At 44.8% G+C, this 23,969-nt stretch overlaps 1 protein-coding gene across 3 annotated transcripts in view; it reads left to right on the forward strand.

The window, feature by feature from the left end:
* LOC309554234 (phospholipid scramblase 1-like) overlaps positions 1-23,969 on the forward strand; it is a 241,264-nt gene that overhangs the window by 41,042 nt on the left and 176,253 nt on the right. For 2 of the 3 annotated variants that reach the window (XM_082255870.1, XM_082255869.1), the window contains exons 6-7: positions 1,630-1,758; positions 13,703-13,955. The exons of the other annotated variant lie outside the window; for it this stretch is intronic. In XM_082255870.1, coding sequence (XP_082111996.1) covers positions 1,630-1,758; positions 13,703-13,759 — 186 coding nt within the window. In that variant the 3' untranslated portion in view covers positions 13,760-13,955. Of the gene's footprint in view, positions 1-1,629; positions 1,759-13,702; positions 13,956-23,969 lie in introns of those variants that run through there. 3 annotated transcript variants of the gene reach the window in all.

Genomic DNA, 23,969 nt, shown 5'->3' on the forward strand with positions numbered 1-23,969 from the left:
CATAATGGAAGTCTATGCAAGTCGCTCCGAGGTCGCCCCGAAGTAGTACGACCCTTTTTCTAAGTCGGAGTGACTTGTGTCACTCCTATTAGAACGGGTCCTGTAGCGGTCAATGGACCGCGAGGGAGCGCGACTTGTCAGGCTGACAAGTCGCGCTAGTGTGGACCGGCTCTAAAATGTGCAGTTTTATCACACAGCACAATGCCACAAATGTCACAAGTTTTGAAGGAGCGTGCAATTGGCATGCTGACTGCAGGAATGTCCACCAGAGCTGTTGCCCATGAATTGAATGTTCATTTCTCTACCATAAGCCATCTCCAAAGGCGTTTCAGAGAGTTTGGCAGTGCATCCAACCGGCCTCACAACTGCAGACCACGTGTAACCACACCAGCCGAGGATCTCCACATCCAGCATCTTCACCTCCAAGATGGTCTGAGACCGGCCACCCGGACAGCTGCTGCAACAATTGGCTTGCATAACCAAAGAATTTCTGCATGAACTGTCAGAAACTGACTCAGGGAAGCTCATCTGCATGATCGTTGTCTTCATCAGGGCCTCCACCTGACTGCAGTTTGTTGTCGTAACCGACTTGAGTGGGCAAATGCTCACATTCGATGATGTCTGGTACTTTGGAGAGGTGTTCTCTTCACGGATGAATCCCGGCTTTCTTAGATCTTGGAGTTCAGCTAATGAAGAATGGGGGGAAAAAAAAGTGTTGCGTTTATAATTTTGTTCAGTATACTTCTTGCCTAATGCAATCCTTGACTATATTAATCATATCCAACATTTAGAACATCCAATTTCAATCCATCTATATCTCTTCCCTATTGTATCTAGTGTACCCAACTGTCATCACCTCAATCCACTGCCATCTCCTTCCCAATTGTGTCTAGCGTACCCAACTGTCATCAAATCCATCCACTGCCACCTCCTTCCGTTTTTTATCTAGTGTACCCAACGGTGATCACCTCCATCTACTGCCATCTCCTTCCCTATTGTTTCTAGTGTTCTCAACTGTCATCATCTCCATCTACTGCCATTTCCTTCCCTATTGTATTTGGTGTAAATAACTGTCATCACCTCCATCCACAGCCATCTCCCTTCCCTTTTGTATCTAGTGTATTCAGTTGTCATCACCTCCATCCTCCGCCATCTCCTCCCATAGTGTATCTAGTGTACCCCACTGTCTTCACCTTCATCCACTGATATCTCCCTTCCCTATTGAACCTAGTGTATCCAACTGTCATCACCACCATCCACTGCCATCTACTCCCTATTGTATCTAGTGTACCCAACTGTTATCACATCCATCCACTGCCATCTCCCTTTCTTATTGAATCTAGTATACCCAGCTGTCATTACCTCTATTCACTGTCACCTCCTTCCTTATTGTATCTAGTGTACCCAACTGTCATCACCTCCATCCACAGCCATCTCCTTCCCTATTGTATCTAGTATACCAACTGAAATTATCTCAAGCTACAGTATAAAACATTGGAATTGAAGGATACGGAATAACAATGATTCTTGTTTATTCAGATGGTTGTTTTTTCCATATTTTCTGCATGTTTCTCCGTATCTCTTGGGGTTTTCTGTCTCTGACACCTTTGTGACACTTTTTCCTGTAAGGTGAAATCTCGGGATGAGCAGCATGTGGTGGGAATGATAAAAGGCGAGGGGGGCCATTACACCGTCACATTTCCGATTGACCTGGAGGTGACGATGAAAGCCATGATAATGGCCTCCTGCTTCTATCTGGTAAGGACACCATCATTTTTCTCTTTACATGACTGTACCATTTACTGCAACATACTAATATGTATGTATTAGCTTTTTATTCCTCCGTCCTCCTATTTATTGCATGGAATTTAAGTTAGAGTTTGGGTGCAGTGAGACTAGGTTCACATTAGCCATTGACCAATTGACATAGTCCATTGACCGCTACAGGACCCGTTCTAATAGGAGCGGCACAAGTCACTCTGACTTAAAAAAAGGGTCCTGTACTATTTCGGGGTGACCTCGGAGCGACTTGCATAGACTTCCATTATGTGAAGTCCCTGCAAGTCGCTCCGAAGTCGTGGTTCATGGTAATGCACAAGTCGCCCCCGAAGTAGTAAGGAGTCGTGTCGCCCCAGTGTGAACCGACTCTGAGGCTCCATGGCAGCAAATGTAACCAAGATAATGTTTTTGTTTAATAAATATGATAAAAAATGTTGAAAAAGGAGATGCTTGGCCCCTAGAGTGATCATCTGACACTTGATATGCTCTAAGGGAGGTCTGCAAAACTTGGATTAGTTGTGCAAAGAACAATTCTTTTTTTTCCATATCCATGCTGGATATTTGAAGTGAAGGTAAGTTTTCTTTACCACACCTCACACCTTAAAATAGCCAAAAGGTTCAGCTAAGTTATCGTAGACACAAAAGCAGTGCTGTAGCTCTACAGTCACAAAATTAACAATACTAAAACCTATAGTCAATGACCTTTGTATGTCACTCACAAGTAGAGAGGTCATCCACACTACCTTCTACCACTTCTGGAACGTTTCCCCTGCTCTACCACTGACCCTTCCAAAGATGATCTCCTAGTCTCCAAATATCCCTTCCAGAACACAGATCTCTGTTCCTTCCTAAGCAAGGGCCGCTTGTCCTCCCCTTGTTCCTTCCAGACCATGAATCTTCTGTCCATCCCTCCCACCTTTGTGAACAAAGATCTTCTGTGCCCCCATTGTCCCTTCCAGGATATAGGTCTTCTGCCCACCCATGCTGCTTTAAATAGTATTATTATTTGGCCCATTTACTTCACCCTGCAGAACACTGAACTTCCAAAAGACAATTCACTTACCCTCCCAATGTCTCTTTAATAAGACAGATCTCCTGCTCATCCAACTAAATTGCAGGACATGGTTCTCCTGCCCATGCATCCTACCTTCCACGATGCAGTTCTCCCGTCCATTCACCCAGAAAAAGGTTCTGCTGGTCTCCTGCTCTCCCTTCCAAACATCAATTACCTGCTAATCTGTCCTACCTTCCAAAATACATGTCTTCTGCTCTTTCACACTCCGATCCAGGAAAACATGCCCATCCACTGTCACTTCCAGAACACTGGCTTACTGCCAATCTGTCCTAACTAGTGTTGAGCGAACACGGACTGTATTATTCGTGTTCGTACCGAATAATTGGATTTTTTGTACCCGAACACGGACACGGACACTTTACTGTATATTCGGGTAAAAATCCGTGTTCGGTCGTTTTATTTCCGGGTTTTGCATGCTTTGGCGCTCTTTTCATGGCGGGCTTTCAACAGCCAATCAACAATCGTTTAACTGGTGTGCCTTAAGCCATCCCAGCCATGCCTGCAAATGTCTCAGTAGCTGTGATTGGCCGTCTGAAGCATGTGACCAAGTCTTTATAAGTTCCAGGCAGCCGCAGCGGCGTCATTATGCTGCTTAGATCAGGGACAGAGCACACATCAACGTGCTGGCTGCTGATTAGGGAAAGACAGGCAGGAAAAAAACATTTGTGTCCGGATAGAATTGAGGGACAGGTCGGAGTGTTTAGGCAGGGCGAGTTGTAGGCATTTTAGGGATAGAGTCTGCTGAATTATAGGGTCAGTGTGTTCTACAAACTACAATCGATATTGCTGTGTGGGGGGTGGGGTCTGCACTCAATCCTGATCTACGATCTCTTCTCAATCCTGTTAGGGACAGAGTCTGCTGAATTTTAGGGAAACTGTGTTCTACAAACTACAATCGATATTGCTGTGTGGTGTGGGATAGGAGATAGGCAGGTGTCAGTGATCCACATCCATTTTTCTGTGTGTGAGCTGCAGTGAACACAATCTTTTTGGGCTGCAGTGAACAACGTCCTTTTTGGGGTGCAGTGAACAAAATCTTTTTGGGGTGCAGTGAACAAAATCCTTTTTGGGGTGCAGTGAACAACATCCTTTTTGGGGTGCAGTGAACACAATCTTTTTGGGGTGCAGTGAACAAAATCCTTTGTGGGGTGCAGTGAACACAATCTTTGTGGGGTGCAGTGAACACAATCTTTTTGGGGTGCAGTGAACAACATCCTTTTTGGGGTGCAGTGAACAAAATCCTTTTTGGGGTGCAGTGAACACAATCTTTTTGGGGTGCAGTGAACAAAATCCTTTGTGGGGTGCAGTGAACACAATCTTTTTGGGGTGCAGTGAACAACATCCTTTTTGGGGTGCAGTGAACAAAATCCTTTTTGGGGTGCAGTGAACAACATCCTTTTTGGGGTGCAGTGAACAAAATCCTTTTAGGGTGCAGTGAACACAATCTTTGTGGGGTACAGTGAACAGAATCTTTGTGGGGTGCAGTGAACACAATCTTTGGGGGGTACAGTGAACACAATCTTTTTGGGGTGCAGTGAACAAAATCCTTTGTGGGGTGCAGTGAACACAATCTTTGGGGGGTACAGTGAACACAATCTTTTTGGGGTGCAGTGAACAAAATCCTTTGTGGGGTGCAGTGAACACAATCTTTGTGGGGTGCAGTGAACACAATCTTTTTGGGGTGCAGTGAACAAAATCCTTTTTGGGGTGCAGTGAACAACATCCTTTTTGGGGTGCAGTGAACACAATCTTTTTGGGGTGCAGTGAACAAAATCCTTTGTGGGGTGCAGTGAACACAATCTTTGTGGGGTACAGGGAACAGAATCTTTGTGGGGTGCAGTGAACACAATCTTTGGGGGGTACAGTGAACACAATCTTTTTGGGGTGCAGTGAACAAAATCCTTTTAGGGTGCAGTGAACACAATCTTTGTGGGGTGCAGTGAACAAAATCCTTTTTGAGGTGCAGTGAACACAATCTTTGTGGGGTGCAGTGAACACAATCTTTGTGGGGTACAGTGAACACAATCTCATACTTCTGAACATTTGAGGGTGCTGCCTGTTCCATACTCCTCCTCCTACTGCTCAACCATCCTTTTAGGGGTACAAACAATAGTAATTGGGGCCTAGTGTGGTGGTGTACGTGTGAGATACATACACTTTCTTTTTGATCATATTTTCTATTCCGCTATTCAATTAAAACCTTTGGGGATCAATTAAATTGCGTGATAGTCTGTGTCGGTACGTGTGAGATCCACCTTTCCAAGTTTTTGGGGTTCATCTCATACTTCTGAAGATTTGAGGGTGCTGCCTGTTCCATACTCCTCCTCCTACTGCTCAACCATCCTTTTAGGGGTACAAACAATAGTAATTGGGGCCTAGTGTGGTGGTGTACGTGTGAGATACATACACTTTCTTTTTGATCATATTTTCTATTCCGCTATTCAATTAAAACCTTTGGGGATCAATTAAATTGCGTGATAGTCTGTGTCGGTACGTGTGAGATCCACCTTTCCAAGTTTTTGGGGTTCATCTAATACTTCTGAAGATTTGAGGGTGCTGCCTGTTCCATACTCCTCCTCCTACTGCTCAACCATCCTTTTAGGGGTACAAACAATAGTAATTGGGGCCTAGTGTGGTTCTGTACGTGTGAGATACATACACTTTCTTTTTGATCATATTTTCTATTCCGCTATTCAATTAAAACCTTTGGGGATCAATTAAATTGCGTGATAGTCTGTGTCGGTACGTGTGAGATCCACCTTTCCAAGTTTTTGGGGTTCATCTCATACTTCTGAAGATTTGAGGGTGCTGCCTGTTCCATACTCCTCCTCCTACTGCTCAACCATCCTTTTAGGGGTACAAACAATAGTAATTGGGGCCTAGTGTGGTGGTGTACGTGTGAGATACATACACTTTCTTTTTGATCATATTTTCTATTCCGCTATTCAATTAAAACCTTTGGGGATCAATTAAATTGCGTGATAGTCTGTGTCGGTACGTGTGAGATCCACCTTTCCAAGTTTTTGGGGTTCATCTCATACTTCTGAAGATTTGAGGGTGCTGCCTGTTCCATACTCCTCCTCCTACTGCTCAACCATCCTTTTAGGGGTACAAACAATAGTAATTGGGGCCTAGTGTGGTTCTGTACGTGTGAGATACATACACTTTCTTTTTGATCATATTTTCTATTCCGCTATTCAATTAAAACCTTTGGGGATCAATTAAATTGCGTGATAGTCTGTGTCGGTACGTGTGAGATCCACCTTTCCAAGTTTTTGGGGTTCATCTCATACTTCTGAAGATTTGAGGTTGCTGCCTGTTCCATACTCCTCCTCCTACTGCTCAACCATCCTTTTAGGGGTACAAACAATAGTAATTGGGGCCTAGTGTGGTGGTGTACGTGTGAGATACATACACTTTCTTTTTGATCATATTTTCTATTCCGCTATTCAATTAAAACCTTTGGGGATCAATTAAATTGCGTGATAGTCTGTGTCGGTACGTGTGAGATCCACCTTTCCAAGTTTTTGGGGTTCATCTCATACTTCTGAAGATTTGAGGGTGCTGCCTGTTCCATACTCCTCCTCCTACTCCTCATCCATCCTTTTAGGGGTACAAACAATAGTAATTGGGGCCTAGTGTGGTTGTGTACGTGCGAGATACATACACTTTTTTTGATCATATTTCCTATTCCGCTATTCAATAAAAACCTTTGAGGATCAATTGAATTGCGGGATAGTCTGTGTCGGTACGTGTGAGATCCACCTTTCCAAGTTTTTGAGGTTCATCTCATACTTCTGAAGATTTGAGGGTGCTGTCTGTTCCATACTCCTCCTACTCCTCATCCATCCTTTTAGGGGTAGAAACAATAGTAATTGGGGCCTAGTGTGGTTTTGTACGTGCGAGATACATACACTTTTTTGGATCATATTTCCTATTCCGCTATTCAATAAAAACCTTTCTAGGGCAAGATCTTAAATTACAGAAATATGAGGAGACCGTCAAATAAGGGCCGTGGCCTGGGTCATGGTGCTGCTGGTAGAGCTCCTGTTGCAAGGAGAGGACGTGGTCGATCTGTGCCAGCTACACGCACAAGTGAAACACCTTCCTCAAGTGTGAGTAGGCGACAGAACCTGCATCAGTATTTGGTAGGGCATCATACGCCCCTAGAAGTGATGAGGCCAGAACAAGTGGAGGCGATAGTAGATTGGTTTGCTGCTGACAGTGCCTCCAGTTCCTTCACATTGTCTCCCACCCAGTCTACTGCAGAAAGGTCACAGTTGGCACCTGCAGCCGATGTCCAACCGTCTTTCACCTCACCCCCTTGCAAATCAGGCAAGCAGTCTGAGCCCCAAGCCATACAGCAGTCTCTTCTTCTTTTTGATGACTCTGTCAGCAGGGTTTCCCAGGGCCATCCACCTAGCCCTGCCCCAGAAGTGGAAGAGATTGAGTGCAGCGATGCCCAACCACTTATTTCTCAAGATGAGTACATGCAAGGATCATCGCAGCACGTCTCCGATGATGACGAAACGCAGGTGCCAACTGCTGCGGCGTTCAGCATTGTGGAGACCGACAAGGAGGGCAGGGGTGAAGACTGGGTGGAAGATGATGTGGAGGACGATGAGGTTCTCGACCCCACATGGAATGAACGTCATGCAGGTGACCTGAGTAGTTTGGAGGAAGAGGCGGTGGTCGCACAGAGCCACCAGCACAGCAGAAGAGGGAGCAGGGTGCAGAAGCGGAGCGGCCGTGCCCTAGACACTACGCCCGCTACTGCCCAACGCAGCAAGGGAACGAGCGCACCAAAGTCAGCTCAAAGGAGTTCTCTAGCTTGGAAGTTCTTTAGAAAATGTGCTGATGACAGGACACGAGTGGTTTGCACCCTGTGCAATCAGAGCTTGAAGCGAGGCATAAACCTTCTCAAGCTGAGCACAACCTGCATGATCAGGCATCTAAGTGCAAAGCACGAGCTGCAGTGGAGTACACACCTTCAAAACCAAGAAACGTCTCTGGCTCATCCTGCTTCCTCTTCTGCTGCAGTCTCGGCCGCTCCAGCCACATCTGTAGTGATACCGGCACCTGCCACCCCGCAAACAGACGATCTGTCAGCAACACCACCACCTGGGTCACCAACAACCATCTCCACAATGTCCCGTGGAAGCGTTCAGCTTTCCATCTCCCAAACACTTGAGAGGAAGAGGAAGTACCCCCCTACCCACCCGCGATCCCTGGCCCTGAATGCCAGCATTTCAAAATTATTGGCCTTTGAAATGCTGTCATTCCGTCTGGTGGAGACGCACAGTTTTAAAAACCTTATGTCGGTGGCTGTCCCACAGTACGTCGTGCCCAGCCGCCACTACTTTTCCAGGCAAGCCATCCCTTCCCTGCACAACCAAGTGGGGGAAAAAATCAGGTGTGCACTGCGCAACGCCATCTGTGCCAAGGTCCACCTAACTACCGATACGTGGACCAGTAAGCACGGTCAGGGGCGTTATATCTCCCTAACGGCACACTGGGTAAATGCAGTGGCGGATGGGCCTGAGGCGGATAGCAATTTGGCGCATGTCCTTCCACCACCGAGGATTGCAGGGCGCTTCAGTTTGCCTCCTGTTCCTAACTCCTCCTACTCCGCTTCCTCATCCTCTACCGCCTCCTCATCCGGACAGCGTAACACCTTCACCACCAACTTCAGCATGGCCAGGGGTAAACGACAGCAGGCAGTTTTACAACTTGCCTGTTTGAGGGACAAACCACACACCGCGCAGGAGTTGTGGAGGAGCATGGAACAGCAGACAAATGAGTGGTTGCTGCCAGCGAGCCTCAAGCCCGGCCTGGTGGTGTGCGATAACGGGCGAAATCTCATAGCAGCTCTGGGCCTAGCCGGTTTGACGCACATCCCTTGCCTGGCGCATGTGCTGAATTTGGTGGTGCAGAGGTTCCTTAAAAACTACCCTGATATGTCAGAGCTGCTGCAGAAAGTGCGGGCCGTTTGTGTGCACTTTCGGCGTTCTCACCCTGCTGCTGCTCGCCTGGCAGCGCTGCAGCGTAACTTCGGCCTTCCCGCTCACCGCCTCATATGTGACGTGCCCACAAGGTGGAACTCCACCTTGCACATGCTGGAAAGACTGTGCGAGCAGCAGCAGGCCATAGTGGAGTTTCAGCTGCAGCACGCACGCGTGAGTCGCTCTGCGGAACAGCACCACTTCACCACCAATAACTGGGCCTCCATGCGAGACCTGTGTGCCTTGTTGCGCTGTTTTGAGTACTCCACCAACATGGCCAGTGGCAATGACGCCGTTCTCAGCTTAACTATCCCACTTCTATGCCTCCTTGAAAAAACAATTCGGGCGATGATGGAAGAGGATGTGGCACAGGATGAGGAGGAGGAGGAGGATGAAGAGGTAACATTTCCAAGGCTTTCAGGGCAGTCATTCGCAAGGGGCTCCGAGGGTGGGTTCCTGCACACACAAACGCCAGGGACACAATTGTCCAGCAGGGGCACAGTTCTGGAGGATGAGGAGGATGAGGAGGAGGAGGAGCTGGAGGAGGAGATGGAACCATGTTCACAGCAGGGTGGCACCCAGGCCAGCTCATGGCCATCACTGGTGCGTGGCTGGGGGGATACAGAGGACACGGACGATACACCTCCCACAGAGGACAGCCTTTCGTTGCCTCTGGGCAGCCTGGCACACATGAGCGATTACATGCTGCAGTGTCTCCACAACGACCGCCGAGTTGCCCACATTCTAACTTGTGCTGATTACTGGGTGGCCACGCTGCTGGATCCCCGTTACAAGGACAACGTACCGTCCTTAATTCACTCACTGGAGCGCGATCGCAAGATGCGCGAGTACAAGCGCACGCTGGTAGACGCCATGCTGCTGGCATTCCCATCTGACAGCGGGGCCGCAGTGGAAGCACAAGGCAGAGGAGGAGGAGGAGGAGGAGGAGGTCGCCAACGCAACCAGGGCACCGCCAGCACCTCAGAAGGCAGGGTTAGCATGGCCGAAATGTGGAAAAGCTTTGTCAGCACGCCACAACAAACAGCAGCACCAGCAGCTCAGATGGAACGTCTTAGCAGGAGGCAGCATTTTACCAACATGGTGGAGCAGTATGTGTGCACACGCCTACATGTAGTGAATGAGGGGTCTGCCCCCTTCAACTTCTGGGTCTCCAAATTGGGCACATGGCCTGAGCTTGCCCTTTACGCCTTGGAGGTGCTGGCGTGCCCTGCAGCCAGTGTATTATCTGAACGGGTATTTAGCATGGCTGGGGGCGTTATAACAGACAAGCGCAGCCGCCTGTCCAGAGACAATGTGGACAAGCTCACGTTCATTAAAATGAACCAGGCATGGATCCCACGGGACTTTTCCGTACCTTATGCAGAATAGCAATGGATACCGACCTTACCCACCCATTGTTCCATTTTTGCTCTTTCTCACTCTTTTGGGGTGTACCCTCATTTAAAATTTGTGAAAAGAAGCAGTGTTGGCTACCTCGTCCTCCTCCTCAGGGCCAGATTAACGTAGGGGCTATTGGAGCTGCAGCTCCAGGCCCCTACCTTTTATATAGGCCCCGGGTTGGCCATATTCACTGTTACCGCTCTTCTGTCACTTGTAAACACAGAAGTCTGGCTTCTATGCTCGCTTCCCCAGGCAGCACCCTCAGAACCTCCCCACACAGCGCGAAGGCCGGACAAGGAGGGACAGTTGCCGATGTATGGATGTGTTTAAGGGCTTCAGAGACAGCATCCCATGTTGAATTAGGCATGCATGGCTGCACCCTTCCTCCTCTGGGTGCATGGCAAGGCACGGCCCTTAAGGCCCTTCAAAATCCTCAGCACCAAGCCCATGATGCTCTTAATCCGGCCCTGGTCCTCCTCCACCGCCGCTTCCACCTACACCGCCCATAGGTGTGCGCAGCCTATTGCATTAAGGTGTGCACCCCAAAGTTGAAATACACATGCATGTGTTTGCCAGCAGGGAGAGTAATGTATCGGGGCCATGTACCTGTAGGCAAAGAGAAATAGAGCAGAGCAGGTCCGAGGGAGATCTTTCCCATCTCCTCACTGACAATGCTATGTGCCCTAGGTGATTAGGGTGTGCCCAGGCACACCCAGCACACCCTGTGCGCACGCCTATGTCACTGCCACATCCACCACCACCTCAACCTCCATCCTACTCCATATGGGCCTCGTCCTTCAGAGATGAAGAAGAACATTGTTTTATTTTTTTTTTATTTTTTATTTTTTGTTGTTTTAAGTTATTTCCCTATCCACATTTGTTTGCAGAGCACTTGCCATGCTCTTAATTACGTTTTGCTGCCATTTGCAGCACTCTAGCCCTTTCCTTTGGTGTTTTAGAGCCATTTTAGTGCCTTAAAGTTCGGGTCCCCATTGACTTCAATGGGGTTCGGTGTCCGGGAAAAGTTTGGTAAAAGTCCGGGACACGGACCCGGACTTTTTTTTAAAGTTCGGCCGAACCCGTCGAACACGGACATCTAGGTGTCCGCTCAACCCTAGTCCTAACTCTCAGAACATAGGTCTTCTGCTCTCACACACTTCAGTCTGAAAAATGGGTCCCAAGCCCCATACAGTCTCCTTACTAGAAAAAGGTCCCATGCCCTACCTCTGCCTTTTACAGAACACGGGTCTACTGCCTATCTGTACTCGCTTTTAGAACATGGATCTCCCCCACTGACCATAGACCTGGAAGCAAATGGCCAATAGATAGTTGCCAATTATAAAATTGATGTGCGTTTCCCCCTTATTTGGACTATACTTTTCCAAACAACAGCTTAAAATAGCCTAAATATATAAAATGTCACACTTTATAAGTTCAAAGAGAAGTATGGTTTTAGTTTTTTTTTTTGAGAATTATACCTACCTAAGTGAATGCTGCATCTGTCCCCCGGTGCTTGCACACTGAGAACCAAGCGATCCAACACTGTCGATTATACGGTTCTGACAGCTTCCCGAGTAGAGAGCTGCTGACTGTCAGTCAGCAGCTCTCTGCTCTGCTCCTTCCTCGCTCATTAGAGCGCTGAGCTGTGGAGGGGGCGGAGAGCGACCATGTCAGGCTCTCAGCGGCTCGCTGAGAGGCTGAGCTGGGTGCTGGTCCAGGCACCTAGCAGATTCTGACTCCGTGGTCCTGATGATGTGGTGCCTGGACCGACATCTGTGATGTCAGCAGAGAGCAGACTTCAGTCTGCTCTCTGCTGAAAACGGGTCACAGGAGTGCAGAACAATCTACACTCCTGTGATCCATGTGAGATGTACAGCCAAACGAGCTTTGGCTGTACATCTCCTCTAATTATTATATGGTAAACAAATGGCTATTAGCCCAGTCACTCTCTGAGCTCGTCACGTATTAGATAGAAGATTGAAATGACAAGGTTGGCCTCTCTTGTATCCCCAGCCCGGGCTCCACTGTGAGTGGAACAGAGGGTGCCAAGGGACAGAGGGAACATGAGTGGCAGCAGATGTTGATTGGAGAGCTTTCAGCAGGAGATGCAGTCCCGAAGCAACTAGCATACCATCAGGACAGGAACAATAGCTGTGCTCAGAAGTCCAGCTAAGGCTAAAGGGACACTCCATTTGTGCTGCTGGTCCAAGAAGTATAACTTGTCAGACTTGAGACAGGAGCACTCAGTGATGCATGGAGCTGGTATAGCAGACAGCCAGTTGGGCACTCAAGCAGGACAGGAAGCCAGGATCAGTGACAGAGGTGAGGTAACAGGAGAAGTCAGGGTCAACACGGGGTGGGCAGCGAGGTACAAAATCATAGGCAGACCCGGAGTCAGGAATAGAGCCGGGGTCAGGAACTGGTGACAAGTCAGAAGCTAGATCCAAAATCAGGTCAGGAGCAAGCCGGGTCAGCAACAAGGAAAGCACACAGGATGAATGCAGAACACAGGGAACAGCTGAAAGACCAGTCAGCACTTGACCAAGGGCAGAGAAATCCTAAAACAGGCCGTCTGGCCCCAACATGCACTGAGCAGAGCATGCGCCCGATTGTGTATTCTCGTCCGCATTCCTGCACACATGTGCACACCTGGTCACAGTTCTGCGGCAACTGGCGCACACATGCGCATTCCTGTGTGCCAGACCTCTGACAGGAATTCCCTGACAGAGCTCCATAGGTAGGGACCTACGCTCTAAAATAATGCACAAGATATTTAAGTGGGCTTTTAAAAGAGTTTCCCTTAACTGGCAATCTATTGCAGAATTTCCACTCTGTGAAGCAGACTGCAGTGGTAAATTTGGCAGACGGTAGCAAATTAAATCTTCTTGCATTCAGTCAATATGGGTGCTAGAAAGAATATATTACCAATGGGTTACAGTGCACCAGAAGAATCAGTAACTGTGCCAATTTTACCATCTTCTGAATATGTGGATCCAATGCAGCCTCGGGAACCTCCTGGACCCTCAGTGAAAACAGCGACTTGTGAAAGTCAGAGAATAGCCACATCTTCTCCATACTTCCCACAATGGAGTTATGAGCCCTCTTTTACTTATCTGAGAGACTCAGGCAGTGCTGTTATATACTGAAGAAGGGGGTACCTATGTTCCATCATTATTTTTGTCTGCACCCCCACCCTAGGTGTACATGCTAAGTTACCCTTCGATATTAGCATGTGTTTGCTGCCAAGTTTAGTAAGGTCATTCTAGTCAAAGGTTTTCTTCATACAGAAGGGAATTCATCACATACAGATACTAACAAAGTCTTCATGGCTAGGTCATTCGCTATTACCATATCTGGGCATTGTATTGGATGAGCCTCTCAGTGTTACATACTAATTATACAAATATACGATAAATGACTTGAATTGTGCTTCTCTCTGCTGCAGGATTCCATGATTAATGACAAAAGGAGAGACGTGGCAACCCGTCCAAGCAGCGACTAAGCAGATGTCTCAAGATGTGAACCGGTCTTCTCATATCATGACTCCAGATACACATACTGAGTGACCAGAAAATAAGAAACCCTGTTCATTATCATGTTGGAAAATCTTTGCCTCCAACCCTGAAGTTTCTCTATGATGATCCTGTAGCCCACTGGTGTTACAGCTGGTCTAGGTTTATGCACCCCAGTTTTCAATTTAGATAACATTTGGGCCAAAATATAAGGTTAATAACCATGTGCTATCCACAGATGTCATTGGCACCAAGACTCTCATTTTGACCCCACCATACTGAGGATTCCTGATTACAAAAGGAATCTCATTTGTTATAGGTATACCTGCCAATCAGAGTCAGAATTAGAGGTTTTCTCATCACAAGCAGACATTTCATTCCTAATAGAGATAAAAGCCTACCAGTAGCCGTTTAGATGGATTTTTCATCACAAGTGGACATCCCATTCCTAATTGAGATGCTAGCCTGTCAGAGCCACTTTCAAAAGAATCTCTATCACAAGCAGAGATCTCATAACTGTAATGGAACCGCGACCCCACAATGTGCTTTTGTGCCTCCGTCAGAATACCGCTTCCTTCAGTCTTGAACTTAGATATCAGATATTTTAGCCACCCCATACAAAACTAGCCAAGAATAGCTTGTATAAGATCTGGAACATCTATTGAACAAACTCACGCCAAATATATACCACACCAGGTCAGGTGCCTGATTACATTATCATATGCAGATAAAATTGTGTACAGAAAAATAATTAACATATCTAAGGAACAACCAACACAGACAGTATTCTACTTCCCCACTAGCAACTAATAGATGACAGTGATTTAATTAAGTTGAGTTAATTAAGTAGCAGACTTGCCGTCATCGAGCTCATGAAGTACAATACACATTATTATTGTGTATAGTGTAAACACATCCCCAAAATAGACAATAGGTGAGGTAATCACAACAATCAACAATGTGTGGAAGACAGGTGGTTGAGCTAATGATATTAGCATCTGCTATGAATCTGACTACCTGGTGCAGTCCCCTATTGGCGATAGGCAGCTAGGCCTTTACCATGGATCCTAGGCCTAGAGTCCCAGAGTCTGTGTGTCTTGGGGAGATGTGGACTTGAATCCAAAGTAACATTACTCCAAGGGTCCCCCCAGCATACACCCCACAAAAAGCAGTGTTTCCACATAAGCCAGGGCCCATAGTCAGTAGGCAAGAGGCTAACTTGTAGTCCCCTCCAAAAGCCCCTGTCCTAATGGAGATACCAGCCCACAAGAGCCAGTTTGGAAGGAATATTGTGAGAAGCTTGTAGTGCTCCTGCTCCATCATAGCTGCTGGTTCCAGCATCCTGGTTTTGGCTATGATGCATCTTTGTCTGTCTGTCCACCTGCAAGGTGATTGATGTGGAAGGTCTATGGGTGGAGACCAAACCTGATTTAAGCCAGCCAAGCCTGCAGTTTCATGCTTGTGATAATGCATTTGTTGCATGTGCTCCAAGCTCTCTGTTTGTCTGCCCTGCTCTGCTAAACTGGATTCCCTTGTTGATGACCTCAGATCCGATATCGACTACTCTCTGAACTCTGCTTGCCTTTTGACTACGTATTTCCCCCTGACTATTCTGAACCTTGGCTGCCTTATACCTGGACTGTCATTAAACCACTCTGCCTGTCTGCCAACTGCAGGCACCTGCTTGCTTTGATCAGTTCACACATGCCTCGGTGTGGTAGCCAGGTACTATAGCATTGTGTAAAAATCCTGAGGACAACTGAGTACCGGTAGGGCTGCTTGCCTTATGGGAAAGGAGGGTGCTATAGGTGAAGAACAAAGAAGCCAGCTGCAGTGTCTGACCACCTGCGTTAGAGGTAAGCGTGACAAATATTCAACACAAGTGGAATCCCATTCATAACGGAGATACCAGCCCATATGAGACGGTCTTCAGGGACTCCTCATCACAATCAGACATCTCCTTCCTAAAGTTTGTACCAGTCTGCTGTAGCCAGTTTTTGAGGCTTCCACATCACAAGAAGACAACTTCTTCCTAAGGGAGATACCGGCCAACTTTTTTGGGGGATGGAACACTCTGCAAAAATTACCAAAGACAATGACTTCCTGGAGGAAAGGAGCTTCTACCTGGTGACATGGATGGACAGGATGTGGAGTGTTATTTATTCCCGTTATGTAAGGCTGCTGAATTCATCCATGCTTTGAATGGTGGAATACTTATGCTGTAACATGTTACTGTGCCAATATAATATATTAAAAATGCTGCACTAAGTCACAAAGTAGTTATTTTCTAGCTTCAGCAACTTGAGGTCAGGGTGCCACAAGGGGCAGGCTAAGCCATTTTTAGTGGCACCCAGAAGATCACTATATATATACAGAATTATTTTATATTTCTCATTAAAACCTGTAGATGAGATAACTTTTGCGCAAACCAATCAAAATACGCTTATTGAGATTTTTTGAGAAAACAAATTGGAGTAAAATTATGAAAAAAATTTCATTTTTAAATGTTTTTTTTTTTTTTGAATGTCATATAGCAGAATGTGATATATATATATATATATCAGTGTTAATTTCGTCCACTTAAACCAACTAAAATGTTTTCGTCGACTAAATGAACACAATTTTAGTCGACTAAAATACGACTAAATCTAAAACAATTCAGATGACTAAAATACGACTAAAACTAAAATGGCATTTTAGTCATAAGACTATAACTAAAACTAAATTAAAATTTGCTGCCAAAATTAACACTGATATATATATATATATTTCAGAATTGTCGCTCTTTTCTTCTTTTATAGCGCAAAAAATAAAAATCGCAGAGGTGATCAAATACCACCAAAAGAAAGCTCTGTTTGTGGGGAAAAAGGACATCAATTTTATTTGGGTACAGCGTCGCACGACCGCACAATTGTCTGTTAAAATAACTCAGTGCCGAATCGCAAAATATGGGGGGCAAATCCTTCCGGTCCAGAAGTGGTTAAAACATCACCTAAGGAGATTTTTAAGTACCATTGCACACAATTTTAAAGCCTGACATGTTGGGTATCTATTTACTCGGAGTAACATTATCTTATTTTTTTTTTTCTTATTTTTTTACCCAAAAAAATGGGTATTATATTGTGTCTGTGTTTATTAAAATTCATTAACCAGTTGCCACCCAGGCCAATTCTGACTCTTCTCTCCTGCAGGTAAAAAATCATCAATTTTTTAATAGAAATTACTCAGAACCCCCAAAATATTATATATATATATTTTTTTTTTTTTGCAAAAAACCTAGAGAATAAAATGTCATTTGTTGCAACTTTTTATGTTGCACGGTATTTGAGCAGCGATTTTTCAAATGCGTTTTAGAAAAAAAAAAAAACTGTTTCATGAACTAAAAAAACAAAAAAAAAAACAAAACAGTAAAGTTAGCCTGATTTTTTTTGTATAATGTTAAAGATGATATTACGTCAAGTAAATTGATACCTATCGTGTCATGGTTTAAAATTGCGCACGCTCATGGAATGGAATGGAACCAAACTTCGGTACTTAACCGCTTGCCGACTGCTCACAGTATATTTACTGCGGCAGTCAGCCCCTCACAGGCAGAGCGACGTAGGTCTACGTCGCTAGCCTGTGAGGCTCTGGGGAGCGAGCGCGCTCCCGCTCCCGCGCGGTCACGGACCCCCCCCCCCGCGCGTGTGACCGGCAGACCCAATGTCCGCCGGTCACTCGGCGATCGTCGGGGGAGAGGGAGAAAGTCAGGCGACTAGTGTAAACAAGCCACCTGTCATTCTCCCCGGTGTAGGAACACTGATCATACGGTTCTACAATGTAGGACCATTGATCAGTGTTTCTACAGCTAAAGCCACAGCCAATCACAGTTAGAATCACGCCCCTAGGGACACACAGCCCCTCCCTCTCTAATAAAGTTAACCCCTTCACTGCCAGTGTTTTTTTACAGTAACAGTGCATATGTATAGCACTGATTACTGTAGAAATGTCACTGGTAACCCCAAAAGTGTCAAAAATGTCAGTCAAGGGTCCGATCTGTCCGCCCCAATGTCGCAGTACCGCAAAACAAATCGCAGATCGCCGCCATTACGCGTTAAAAAAAAAACAACAAAAATGACAAAAATCTTTCCCTTAGTTAGTAAACGCGATAACTTTTGCGCAAACCAAAAAAAATACGCTTTTTGCGATTTTTTTTTACCAAACATATGTAGCATAAAACAAATTGGCCGAAAATGTTAAAAAATTTAGATTTTTACATTTTTTTGGGGGGGGGAATTTCATATAAAAAAAGTGAAAAATATTGTTATTTTTGCAAAATTCTCGCTCTTTTTTTGTTTATAGCGCATGATCAAAAAATCACACAGGTGATCAAATACCACCAAAAGAAAGCTCTGTTTGTGGGATAAAAAGGACGTCAAATTCGTTTAGGTACAGCGTCGCACGACCGCGCAATTGTCCGTTAAAGTCACGCAGTGCCGAATAGCAAAATACCCCCTGGTCTTTTAGCAGCCAAATCCTCCGGGGCTTAAGTGGTTAAAAATCTCCATAGGCGACGCTTTTAATTTTTTTTTTACAGGTTACCAGTTTAGAGTTACAGAGGAGGTCTAGGACTGGAATTATTGATATCGCTCTAACGATTGCGGCGATATCTCACATGTGTGGTTTGAACAGCGATTACATATGTGGGCACGTCGTATGTATGCTTTCGCTTCTGCCGGGGACGGAAGCACTTTAAATCTTTTTTTATTTTTATATTATTGTTTATTTTACTTTTTTTTATTTTTATATTATTTTTATATTTTGACACTTTCCCCTTTACATTTTTTTTTTTTTATTATTATCATTTTTATTCCTATTATAAGGAATGTAAACATCCCTTGTAATAGGATTAGGTCCTCTTTATGAAGGGATCGGGGGTCTATAAGTCCCCACATATAGCCTTTAGGCTGGAAAGCTTAAAATGAAGAAAAAAAAAAAAAAGATCTTGGCTTCTAAGCTAGGCAAAAAATTACAACACCCACCATTTTGTTCTTTAGGGCCTTTGCTTTAACCACTTGCCGACCAGCTGACGCAGTTGTATGGCGGCAGGTCAGCAGGTTCCCGCGAACCTGTAAGGTGGTCTGCGGGAGCGATCCTGGGGAAGCCGATCCTTGGGACCGGCGGTTGCGATTGCCACCGGGCACCCGCGATCGCTCCCCGCTGAGAGAGAACGACGGTCTGCTGTTGTAAACACAGCTGACCGTTGTTCTCTCAGGAATTAATACAGAGTGCCTGTGATCCTTCTATTTAGGATCACAGGTCTCTGTGATTGATTTTACAAGCCCCTCCCTCCCACAGTGAGAAAACACCCCCTAGGCCAGTGATGGCGAACCTTGGCACCCCAGATGTTTTAGAACTACATTTCCCATGATGCTCAACTACACTGCAGAGTGCATGAGCATCATGGGAAATGTAGTTCCAAAACATCTGGGGTGCCAAGGTTCACCATCACTGCCCTAGGCTCACACTTAACCCTTTGACCACCCCTGGATTAACCCCTTCCCTGCCAGTGTCATTATTACAGTGACATATTTTTAGCACTGATTACTGTAGTGATGTCACTGGTACCCCCAAAAGTGTCAAAAATGTCAGCTAGGGGTCCGATCTGTCCGCCGCAATGTCGCAGTCCCGCTAAAAATCGCAGATCGCCGCCATTACTAGTAAAAAAAAAAATGAAATAAATAAAAATGACATAAATCTTTCTCCTAGTTTGTAGACCCGATAACAATTATTGAGATTTTTTTTTAACAAAAATATGTAGGAAAATACAAATTGGCCCAAAAGGATGAACAATTTTGATTTTTAATTTTTTTTTTTTTTTTTTATTGGAAATGTTATATAGCAGAAAGTAAGAAAAATTGTCGCTGTTTGTTTTGTTTATAGCGCAAAAACTAAAAATCACACAGGTGATCAAATACCACCAAAAGAAAGCTCTGTTTGTGGGGGAAAAAAAAGGACCTAAATTTTGTTTGGGTACAGCGTCACACAACCGCCCAATTGTCAGTTAAAGTAACGCAGCGCTGAATCGCAAAAAATTGCCTGGTCATTAAGGCGGGGAAATCCTTCCAGTCCAGAACTGGTTAAAGTGTCTTTTTTTCCCAAACAAAATTACCAGTGCGCAAATACCATGTGACTTTAGAAAAAAAAAAGAAAAATTACAGCACCCATCATTTTATTCTCTAGGGCCTCTGCTTTAAAAAAAAAAAAAAAATATATATATATATATATATATATATGTGTGTGTATATATATATATATATATATATATATATATATATATACAGTGGGTATGGAAAGTATTCAGACCCCCTTAAATTTTTCACTCTTTGTTATATTGCAGCCATTTGCTAAAATCATTTAAGTTCATTCTTCTTCCTCATGAATGTACACATAGCACCCCATACTGACAGAAAAACACAGAATTGTTGACATTGTTGCAGATTTATTAAAAAAGAAAAACTGAAATATCACATGGTCCTAAGTATTCAGACCCTTTGCTGTGACACTCATATATTTAACTCAGGTGCTTTCCATTTCTTCTGATCATCCTTGAGATGGTTCTACACCTTCATTTGAGTCCAGCTGTGTTTGATTATACTGATTGGACTTGATTAGGAAAGCCACACACCTGTCTATATAAGACCTTCCAGATCACAATGCATGTCAGAGCAAATGAGAAACATGAGGTCAAAGGAACTGCCTGAAGAGCTCAGAGACAGAATTGTGGCAAGGCACAGATCTGGCCAAGGTTACAAAAAGATTTCTGCTGCACTTAAGGTTCCTAAGAGCACAGTGGCCTCCATAATCCTCAAATGGAAGACGTTTGGGACGACCAGAAGCCTTCCTAGAGCTGGCCGTCCGGCCAAACTGAGCTATCGGGGGAGAAGAGCCTTGGTGAGAGAGGTAAAGAAGAACCCAAAGATCACTGTGGCTGAGCTCCAGAGATGCAGTCAGGAGATGGGAGAAAGTTGTAGAAAGTCAACCATCACTGCAGCCCTCCACCAGTCGGGGCTTTATGGCAGAGTGGCCCGACGGAAGCCTCTCCTCAGTGTAAGACACATGAAAGCCCGCATGGAGTTTGCTAAAAAACACCTGAAGGACTCCAAGATGGTGAGAAATAAGATTCTCTGGTCTGATGAGACCAAAATAGAACTATTTGGCCTTAATTCTAAGCGGTATGTGTGGAGAAAACCAGGCACTGCTCATCACCTGTCCAATACAGTCCCAACAGTGAAGCATGGTGGTGGCAGCATCATGCTGTGGGGGTGTTTTTCAGCTGCAGGGACAGGACGACTGGTTGCAATCGAGGGAAAGATGAATGCGGCCAAGTACAGCGATATCCTGGACAAAAACCTTCTCCAGAGTGCTCTGGAGCTCAGACTGGGCCGAAGGTTTACCTTCCAACAAGACAATGACCCTAAGCACACAGTTAAAATAACGAAGGAGTGGCTTCACAACAACTCCGTGACTATTATTGAATGGCCCAGCCAGAGCCCTGACTTAAACCCAATTGAGCATCTCTGGAGAGACCTAAAAATGGCTGTCCACCAACGTTTACCATCCAACCTGACAGAACTGGAGAGGATCTGCAAGGAGGAATGGCAGAGGATCCCCAAATCCAGGTGTGAAAGACTTGTTGCATCTTTCCCAAAAAGACTCCTGGCTGTATTAGATCAAAAGGGGGCTTCTACTAAATACTGAGCAAAGGGTCTGAATACTTAGGACCATGTGATATTTCAGTTTTTCTTTTTTAATAAATCTGCAACAATGTCAACAATTCTGTGTTTTTCTGTCAGTATGGGGTGCTATGTGTACATTCATGAGGAAGAAGAATGAACTTAAATGATTTTAGCAAATGGCTGCAATATAACAAAGAGTGAAACATTTAAGGGGGTCTGAATACTTTCCGTACCCACTGTATATATGTATATATGTGTATATATATATATATATGTGTATACATATGTATGTATATATATATATATATATATATATATATGTGTCCATAAATATTGGGACATTGACACAATTCTAATATTTTTGGCTCTATATGCCACCATAATGGATTTGAAATGAAACAAACAAGATGTGCTTTAACTGCAGACTTTCAGCTTTAATTTGAGGGTATTTACATCCAAATCAGGTGAACGGTGTAGGAATTACAACAGATTGTAAATGTGCCTCCCACTTTTTAAGGGACCAAAAGTAATGGGACAGATTAACAATCATAAATCAAACTTTCACTTTTTAATACTTGGTTTCAAATCCTTTGCAGCCAATTACAGCCTGAAGTCTGGAACGCATAGACTTCACCAGACGCTGGGTTTCATCCCTGGTGATGCTCTGCCAGGCCTCTACTGCAACTGTCTTCAGTTCCTGCTTGTTCTTGGGGCATTTTCCCTTCACTTTTGTCTTCAGCAAGTGAAATGCATGCTCAATCGGATTCAGGTCAGGTGATTGACTTGGCCATTGCATAACATTCCACTTCTTTCCCTTAAAAAACTCTTTGGTTGCTTTCGTAGTATGCTTCGGGTGATTGTCCATCTGCACTGTGAAGCGCCGTCCAATGAGTTCTGAAGCATTTGGCTGAATATGAGCAGATAATATTCCCGAAACACTTCAGAATTCATCCTGCTGCTTTTGTCAGCAGTCACATCATCTATAAATACAAGAGAACCAGTTCCATTGGAAGCCATACATGCCCAGGCCATGACACTACCACCACCATGCTTCACTGATGAGGTGGTATGCTTTGGATCATGAGCAGTTCCTTTCCTTCTCCATACTCTTCTCTTCCCATCACTCTGCTACAAGTTAATCTTGGTCTGTCCATAGGATGTTGTTCCAGAACTGTGAAGGCTTTTATAGATGTTTGGCAAACTCTAATCTGGCCTTCCTGTTTTTGAGGCTCACCAATGATTTACATCTTGTGGTGAACCCTCTGTATTCACTCTGGTGAAGTCTTCTCTTGATTGTTGACTTTGACACACATACACCTACCTCCTGGAGAGTGTTCTTGATCTGACACACATACACCTACCTCCTGGAGAGTGATCTTGATCTGACACACATACACCTACCTCCTGGAGAGTTTTCCTGATCTGACACACATACACCTACCTCCTGGAGAGTGTTCCTGATCTGACACACATACACCTACCTCCTGGAGAGTGTTCTTGATCTGACACACATACACCTACCTCCTGGAGAGTGTTCTTGATTTGACACACATACACCTACCTCCTGGAGAGTGATCTTGATCTGGCCAACTGTTGTGAAGGGTGTTTTCTTCACCAGGGAAAGAATTCTTCGGTCATCCACCACAGTTGTTTTCCGTGGTCTTCCGGGTCTTTTGGTGTTGCTGAGCTCACCGATGCGTTCTTTCTTTGTAAGGATGTTCCAAAAGTTAATTTGGCCACACCTAATGTTTTTTGCTATCTCTCTGATGGGTTTGTTTTGTTTTTTCAGCCTAATGATGGCTTGCTTCACTGATAGTGACAGCTCTTTGGATCTCATATTGAGAGTTGACAGCAACAGATTCCAAATGCAAATAGCACACTTGAAATGAACTCTGGACCTTTTATCTGCTCCTTGTAAATAGGATAATGAGGGAATAACACACACCTGGCCATGGAACAGCTGAGCAGCCAATTGTCCCCTTACTTTTGGTCCCTTAAAAAGTGGGAGGCACATATACAAACTGTTGTAATTCCTACACCGTTCACCTGATTTGGATGTAAATACCCTCAAATTAAAGCTGAAAGTCTGCAGTTAAAGCACATCTTGTTTTGTTTCATTTCAAATACATTGTGGTGGTGTATAGAGCCAAAAAGATTAGAATTGTGTCAATGTCCCAATATTTATGGACCTGACTGTGTGTATATATATATATATATATATATATATATAGTTTGGGGGTTCTAAGTAATTTTCTACCAAAAAAATAAATTATGATTTTTACATGTATGTGAGAAATATCAGACCTGCTCCGGTAGTGAAGCAGGTAAACAGTACAAAGGTAAAGTTCCCTGAGATGTTTAACATCCACGAAATTCAATTTTATCAGGACTTTTTTTTTTTTTTTCTGCAATTACATTTGTATTATGAAATATCGCATGACTGCACTACAATACAACCTCTAACAGACAAACTACTCACCGC

This window comes from Pelophylax lessonae, assembly GCF_965119305.1.
Source record: "Pelophylax lessonae genome assembly, chromosome: 4".
Classification (NCBI taxonomy): domain Eukaryota; kingdom Metazoa; phylum Chordata; class Amphibia; order Anura; family Ranidae; genus Pelophylax; species Pelophylax lessonae.